Source organism: Lotus japonicus, chromosome 2 (assembly GCF_012489685.1).
Source record: "Lotus japonicus ecotype B-129 chromosome 2, LjGifu_v1.2".
NCBI classification, from domain to species: domain Eukaryota; kingdom Viridiplantae; phylum Streptophyta; class Magnoliopsida; order Fabales; family Fabaceae; genus Lotus; species Lotus japonicus.
Genome location: NC_080042.1, coordinates 74,960,229 through 74,968,775, shown reverse-complemented (window position 1 = coordinate 74,968,775; position 8,547 = coordinate 74,960,229). Strand labels below are relative to the sequence as shown.

Below are 8,547 nucleotides of genomic sequence, written 5' to 3'. Positions count from 1 at the left end.
TGGTTAAAACATTACTGTCCATTGGAGATTTGTCATTATCGTACATTACCACATTACACAATAAAGACTCATCAAATGGAAACATAACAAGAAATATTTTGACAACATGTTAAGATTTATTGTTCATCAAACTCATGCATATGATCCAGAAGGTAGTTGGCAGCAAGTTCCTCATTTTTGTTACAGGCGAAGTACACCTCCAAGACAGTTGCACGATCAAAACCCATTGCTTCAAGCTGGGGTAGAAGAATAAAGATCACAATTCATGGAAATTATATATTATTACACAGGAATTTGTTATAATCTGTATTTCAGTCTTAAACCACACGCAAGAGTAACAATTCCTTATAAGAGGCCAATTCACTTAGAAAGGAATGGACAAAATTGTAACAGTGCTGTTAATCCAGATCTATATAAGTTATGTTTGAAGTTGTTTAAACTTTACAGAATGTAAAATGCTTCACTCAGATGTTACAAACTTGTAGAGAATCAATGATTCGAGCTAGGTTTAAAAGGGAAAGTTCAATTGAGCTAACTTAAAAGGAAACCAACTGCACTGTTTGTGTAGGTTTGAATTTGAAACTAGCAGTACTCTTATATGCTCCGGCATTATTCATACCACACATCATATAGTTGAATTATATATCATCAAATAGGGCAAAAACAAAACAAAAACACTGATGAAATGGAAACTAGGCAGTTTAAAATGGAACTAATGTTTTCCTTTGTTATGAGGAAGTTAGACAGGAAAACAACATCTATAATGTTACAAGAGGATAAACTTACACGTTCAATTGCTTCCCTTTCCTCAGGGGTCACAGACACTGCTTGTGGCATGGCGGCACCAGCCAGCTGTCCTAGAATATTCCTGAAATATTGATAGAAAGGTTCAGAATCATAGAATATATAGAGAGAAGAGAGGAAACTGTTATTGATGAATGAAATAATATGGGTACAAGCTACTGGCATTCAGAGGCTAGTTCTCTCCATAACAGAATTCCAACTTCCCCAAAACAAACTCTTTTTACTTCTTATTTCTCCTATGATGCACCTTATTAGGTGGTCTGTATCTATCAAGTATCATGACAGCAAATTAAGCCACTAGACATCAATTTATAGAAAAATATAATAATGATAGGACCTGAAAATCTCTAAAATCCGAATGATAATTATCCAACAAAAAGGAAGCTTAATAACAATCTCCGCTCAGGCCAGCAGGCACCAAGTTTACCCCAAATTTCTCCTCTTATCAAAATCCCCTATATTCTCCCTACAAACATTCAGCTTTCTCCCTGTCAAGACCCTCTCCGTTCACACACTGCCAGCTGTCTATTCTGTTATGCTCAGGGTCCACTAGTGAATATTCTTTTATTGTTTCATCCCACATATCCCTACTCCACCCTGTAGTTCTCTTAACAAATAACAAAACAGAATGAAAATGCATAATATAGATTATCCCTCACCCTTCACCGCCTTCCACAGGTTCATTTATCAGGCGAAGGAAATCAACTTGATGATCTTGAATCAATCTCATAAGATGGGGATTTTGTTTGCCAAGTTCTTGTAGCATAGGCTGCAAGAATAGCAAAACTCAGGGAACTCTAAGAAGAGAATAGACCAAGAGAACATATAGAACCAAGAAAAAGACGAATACCTGCAAGATTTGTGGATTAGCCTGCACCATAGCGCGCAAGGCTTGGAACTGAAACACAAGCACAAAATTGAAAAATATAGTTTAAACATTAGCAAGTGCAAATACAAGTACAGTGGCAGAGACAGATAGAGAATACCTGTTGACTGTTGCGTAGAAAATCTAAAGAGCCAGCGCCAGCAGGGCCAGAACCGACATTAGGAAGGCCCTGTCAAATGAGATTAAGTACACCACCCAAATATATCTAAATAAATCTCTCACTTTCCCTCGGTAAAGTCTATTTGAGACAGCTACCTGGGGAAAGAGGTCTAAAGGATTGGCATTTGGTCCACTAGAAGGAACATTTGCTAGTTGTGGAGCAGCAGCTGGGGGATTTCCAGGTTGAGCACTTGCAGGCATTTGAGTAACAGGTGGAGCTTCAGCTTGCTCAGGTATGCCCTAACATTTATGAGTGATATTTTAACAACAAAGTGCAAGACAGTAATGAAAGCCTCAAACCACTAATACAATAGTAAACTTCCATCAAAATTGCACCATAGCCAAACTGAAAAAAAGAGCTTCCATTGAAATATAAAGTAGACAAATATCATTAGGTAAGAAAAAAATCATCTAAACTTCACATACTGAATACAAGTAGTCAACAGCTCTTTCAGGATTGTTGAAAGCAGCACGAAGAGCACGGACAACAGTATCCCGATCCCAGCTTCCTCCACCCATGTCAAGGATTTGTTGAATCATTCCTTCCAAGTTGCTTCCAGCAACAAGATTGGATGCAGCCTCCCCATACACATCAGACACTGACCTGCTTCAACAAAGTTATGTCAAATAGGATATTTTAAAAGGAAGAACTGGAATTGGAAGATAATTGCATCTTCAAAATGCAAACATTTCAAAAACAGTAAAAAGTGCATTCCAATAATAACATAAAACAGAATATTACACAGCAGAGCCTGAAGATATAGGAGTAGGCGCCAGAGCTGGAGCTGGAGTTGGAGCAGGGGCAGCTGCTGGGACAGTAACAGGTGTAGGCCTGTCAAAATGAAATGAAATTGCTAACAAAGTCCATATGACAACAAAAGAGTTTTTGTAACTAAAACTATCTAAGAAGTCTAAAAAAGTCAGACTAGAGAATGTGATGAAAAAATCATGACTCACATATCCCTAGTTGCAGTAGGTGTTTGAGGAGCAGGTGACACAGAGGTTGAAGTAGGAGCTGCACTTGTCTGCGTAACCTACAATCAAGATAATTATATTTTCATAAGTCAAAAGGGGAAATATAATTTCTCTTGCTTTGCTATGTTATGAAATATAATGTGAACATTATATCATAGTTCTCATTTTCTATATCTTTCTCCTTTTCCCCTTCTCTGTTATTTCTCTTCATTAAATAATTTTACGAGTGGAAATGAATCAACAAGTTACAATGCACATCAATAACAATAACAAGAGTCTTTTCCTACTATGTGTGATCTGAATAAAGGACATCACTGTATCCTACCATTAATCATGTCCCGTGCAAAATACTTATATATGATTCCTTCTTAATAGTTTGACTATAACTTTTCTAAATCTCCCTCTATCTTAAACTGCTGCATATCTTACTATCTGATATCTGATTTTACACTCCATTGGGCTTCAACAATTTTCAGAACAAATGTTCAAACCACTTAAAGTTAGATTCTCTAATATTCTCCAAAATAGCTGTTAACAATTTTTTCCATAATCCATTTATTTATAATCTTATCTCAAACAGAAGATTAAATACGATACAGTTCCAACTAGGCATATCAATTTTACTATTACAGCTTAAGTTACTCCAACTCTCAAAATACTGTAAATTATAAGAGAACTTAAATCTTCAATATAAATCAAAATGGATTCAAGTTTCAATTCATTGATGTTGACGTAAAAATCAGCCGACGAAGTGTACTATAGCACTACGATGGATAAATGACATAAGGCTCAACTATAGAAAATGCCATCTAATACAGATAAAAAAACAGTAAGAAAAACTTATCCTAGAGCCAGTGAACAGAAAGCTCAAATGGTCCACATAAAATTTGAATCCCATAAATCTAAAGGCCTCGCAATACAATAGTGGTAATAGTGTGTTAAAAATCAGACTTGCACAAACCACCTCCCAGTAAGTTTGACCAGCTTTGCTTCCAGTCCAGTACTAAAGCAAGACCGTGGTAAAAAGCGATAAAAACTTGGATAAATGGGATTGAATTGAACAAGTAAAAATCAAGTTAAGGCAAAAGGACTTGGTTTCGAAAAATGAAGAGTTTTATTTTTCATAAAATTGAATTCATCCATTTATGTATTTAATATATAACTTACTATAAATATATGTTAATAAATTATTTTAATGCCCATACATGTATTAAATTTACGATTACTTTTTTAGTATTATTTTATATTATATGTTTTACATGCATTTTCTTAACCTGTTTTCCTTCTTTTGTTTCCATTTTGACCAGCCGAATCAAACCAGTGCCATCACTAGTTAGATTTCGCGTCTAATGTCAAAACACTAGCAAGTATGAAATACATTACCCATATCATTATCATCGTGAACTTATTCTTCCTCCCCCACACAGGATCAATTTGATAACACAACTTCAGCGTTCAATTAAAAAGATTCATTATTGAAAATGTATTAGCAGCTTTTGTTTATTAAAATTGAAAATGAATTAGCAGTATTTGATTAATAAAAACTGATAACGAATTTCAGTGGAAAAAAAAATCATTCAACACGTAGGTAGTCACTGAATGTATTCAGCAGCAACTACTTAAAAAATTGAATGACAATTACTTCCTTTAGTGTAGCCTTATTTGAATATTAAATGCATACATGCACAAAAAATTGTGATAGTTTCCCCTGATACATGCTTTACGGAATTGAAATTAAATTCTTTTAAAATAGTTTGAATACCAAATCGTTTCTAAACATGCCACCTCAGACAACCTGAAAATATCATCATTAGATATTTAGAACCTGACATGCTTATTTGAGTCTCTTCTTTCCTTATAAAATAACTAGCTTATTTTTCTAGCGAAGTAAAATTAACAGTTCACATTCACATAAAAACAAGCAAACACATCAGTCATAAAAAAAACCCAATAAACAAAGCTGCACTCTTTCCTTTAATTGAGGTAGGGGATGCTTGCATTTGTATATTGTAACATGCTTAATTTAGATACACTAATTGAAATTATGATAACAGAGTTTCCACTGTATCATTAAAATGCAAAAACAAGACAAAAATACGAATAAACCCCCCATCAAGTAGTGTAAGAGCCCTGAAAAAGAGAATACCTGAATAATAGTAAAAATAACAACAATACTCAATAGCATAGTACACTGTTCTCACCTTGGCTAAAGGTGCAGTTGAAGTGGTAGATCCTTCACCAGATGAGCTCTTTGTCTGGCATATTTTAACCATAGATTATTATTTAGTACTGAATATATGAATATATACAAACTATTAAAAATTGATATATGTAACAATGACCTCTCTTCAATTTAACTCAATATCAACAAACCCAGGTATTTAATTTAACAATGGCATATTTTTGTATCTACGACTTTTTTTATGTGTTATACTGCTATAGCACCTTTGGGGCCAATCACTATGTGCCGCTATTCGGCATTGAAGATGTTGCTATATATGTAACCAAATAATTGAATATATTTTGATAGTACAAAGACCTAATTAATTTTCAAAAAGAGAAATAAATAAAAGAAAATTTTACCTTTGACAGCATAATTACAATAAAACTATTTTCAGCTACTTTATTTTCCTCCAAACTAGTACCATCCTTGAGAACTTTTCCTTGATGAATAAGCATTTGCTGTGCAGCAGGATAGACATCTGCACCCTGAACAGTTTCGATATTTTTCTTCACTTCAGAAACCTGAAAAGAATATTCACAAATTCAGAAAATATTGTAGACCAGTTATTATAGTTCAGAGAAAACAGAACATGGTACAAGCATAAAGAAAGAGAATTACAAAAGGCATTTTTTTAGATAACCCCATTTCAAAGTTGCCTCCTATAAAGCAAGAAATGTGTGCAGTAATAACTGTTGATTAAAAACTCAAGAGTAGATTACAGCAACTAAATAATTATTTATTCTATATTTGCATGTATTTTATCACAATCTCAATCATTATTTTTTCAAGTCATAATTATCTTGTAACTACATTATTTTCATTCTGAGGTTTACTATTAACTATTCGATTTAGAGGAGTCAAAGTGCCTTTGTTTTTCATTTGGCACGTTAGCTAGCTAGGAAATCGGAACCACCCATTCCAATGCAATGAACGTGGAAGAGGCTTGACACTTCCGTTGGCATTACATTGGCTTCAACATAAATGCAAACAGTCCCAAATTCTCTCTTTCCAGTCTCCTAGGGTGGTTTAAAATTTCGGTAAGAATCCTTTATATTGAGAAAGCATATAAAGTGCGCAAGTAGGTTTCTTTTTGGTTTTCAGTTACGTTATGAGACAACTTTCACAACTTCAACGGAAAAACACAAATCCCAATGCAGCCAATATGAAAGGAATGTACTTGAATGAGCTCAAGAGACATTGATAAACCCTCATTGTGAACCTTTAAAGGCTAGGCTTCCTTACTTCAGAGGTTTTTCCTCAAAAAAATATTCATAAAATTTCAACAAGCTGCCTCAGTTATACAACAATGTCAATTCCAACGATTCACAGTTCCATTAGTCATTGATACAAGTATATGTTGTAGCACTAAATAAAATTAAATTGCGCACAACTATCATAATTCACAAGGCCATGAGGTCCAATAGCAATCAAAACAAGTAATTATCCAGATTTCGCCCTAGTAGAAACCGGTTCGAAATTCCCAAGTGATGCCGCAAACATCAACACTTAGCCACTGGTGCTCTTACACTTAATAATATCCAAGGACAAATAAAGAAGCGGAAAATAGGAAATAAATTAAATAAAAACTAACAGATCAGTTTCCATTCCAAAACACACCACAAAGCAATCAATTCAAAACCTAAATTTCACACTAAATTACTTCTAAATTGGCATCAATCAAATTCAACAAAAATGGAACAACCAGGCATCAAAACTGAGTTAACACCCAAAATTCAAGGCTTCTGCTCCTACAATCAAAGTGCCAAATCCAATTCGCGACATAGGAAAACAAGAAACGATAAATTACGATCGGAATTCGATAGAACAAGGAGTTTGGTGGAGAAACAAACCGTATCGGAGGGATTCACTTCAATTTCGAAGTGTGATCCTTTGAGAGTCTTCACGAAAATCTTCATCGTCGTCGCTGCCTCGGTGGTCGATTGGCGACTGAACAGCCTCGGAAATCTCGCCGGCGGCGAGGCTCCGATTCACTGATCCGGAAAGGGTTTTAGGCGCCGCACGAAATGAAGACGCGAAAGAGAGAGTAACCGAATGCGTGACGAAATGACTGAGCTGAACTCGTTTTATTCAAAATTGAAAAGGAAACTTAATAGTGAAAAATAGTTCTGAGATGTGAAAAGAAAGTGTTTAATTTGGAAAAATTTATTATGGACCACTTTTTGGTGGGGCAGAGACTATTTGGACCATCCTTATTTACTATTCACACCATCCCTTTAAGTGCAAAAATACATTTATATCCCCAAATATTTTTTAAAAAAAACTACTTCAATTTACAAACAAAAAAAAAAAACTAATCTCACCATCTCCCTTTCTAATTCTCACGCTAGCCTTCTCCCAATTGAAAAAAATCCCTAACCTCCATCTCACCGTAGCCTCCCACCACCATACTCACTGTATCACGAAGGAGAAGAAAGAAAGAGGAAGAAGGAAAAGGACGTAGGAGCAAAGGAACAAGAAAGGAGGAAGAAGAAGAAAGAATGAGCAAAGGAACAAGAAAAGAGAAAGAAGAAGAAAGAAACCGTTATTTAAATTTCAGTAACTTCCGCTATCTTAATAGCGGAAGTTACCGCTACCTTGATAGCGGACGTTACAGCTATTTTGATTGCGGAAGTTACCGCTACTAAGATAGCGGAAGTTACCGCTACTAAGATAGCGGAAGCTACCGCTATTAAGATAGCGGAAGTTACCGCTACTAAGATAGCGGTAGCAATAAAACATTCGTAGTTTAAATGGCGGAACGAACCAGAACCCACATATTCTACCCAGATTTACGTGAAAAAACCGTAAAAATCCCAAAATCTCACCTATTTTGAGCTTCTATTCTTCTCTTGATCTCACCCACTTATCTTCTACACTGATTTGGAGCTTCAAATACCTCTAAGGTGTGTGATGTGTTTAGAAGATGAAATAGGGATGGGGAAGATGAGAGTGGAAGAGGAAGAAGGAAGAAGAAGGTGAGGTTGGGAGAATATTTTTTTTTACTACTTTGTATGTTTTCTATGTTGGGGTTATTTTTGGGATTAAAAAAAAAGGGGATGCTGTGGATAGTAAAGGGGGATGGTACAAATGGTCTTGGCCTTTTGGTGGTGCAAAGTTGCACCACCCCCTTTTGACCCACAATAGCAAGTTTTAAAAAAAAAAAAATCAAAAAACACATTTTCTTAATCTTTAATTAATTACCCATCTTTCTCATAAATTAACCCTCCACCATCTTCATCTACCTTCATCCTATTCATCTTCATGTACCAAAACATCATGGATCTGAAAGTTTCTTTTTGAAAAATTACGGCAACTGCAAACTTTAACCAACCCAAAGCCTAAAGTTCGAATCAAGGTAACTTAGCACAGAAATATGGAGAACAACACTGAAGATCTGCAACCTTATAATCAATAATTTTCTCTGTCATCACAATCTTCACCTTCACTAGGCTCTGCACCAACTTCCTCGTTGGATCTGGAAGTTCTAAGGCCAAAATCC

At 35.2% G+C, this 8,547-nt stretch overlaps 1 protein-coding gene across 1 annotated transcript; it reads right to left on the bottom strand.

Moving 5' to 3' along the window:
• On the bottom strand, window positions 1-7,140 carry LOC130739553 (ubiquitin receptor RAD23c-like). Its single transcript, XM_057591876.1, has 12 exons — window positions 6,899-7,140; window positions 5,408-5,569; window positions 5,026-5,079; window positions 2,807-2,883; window positions 2,592-2,681; window positions 2,276-2,453; window positions 1,946-2,089; window positions 1,791-1,859; window positions 1,655-1,702; window positions 1,464-1,573; window positions 787-868; window positions 1-236 (listed from the first exon to the last, which is right to left on the bottom strand). Exons 1-12 carry the CDS (start codon window positions 6,962-6,964, stop codon window positions 117-119), a joined length of 1,200 nt encoding a protein of 399 aa, XP_057447859.1. The 5' UTR covers window positions 6,965-7,140; the 3' UTR covers window positions 1-116.
• Window positions 7,141-8,547: the final 1,407 nt, after the last annotated feature.

Excerpts from the sequence above, each read along its gene's own strand:
- LOC130739553 (XM_057591876.1), bottom strand. The coding sequence starts at position 6,964 with ATGAAGATTTTCGTGAAGACTCTCAAAGGATCACACTTCGAAATTGAA. Across the intron at positions 5,570-6,898 it reads AAGTGAATCCCTCCGATACG|GTTTCTGAAGTGAAGAAAAA; the intron begins GTTTGTTTCTCC and ends TATTCTTTTCAG. Across the intron at positions 869-1,463 it reads CCTGTGGAAGGCGGTGAAGG|GAATATTCTAGGACAGCTGG; the intron begins GTGAGGGATAAT and ends TCAATATTTCAG.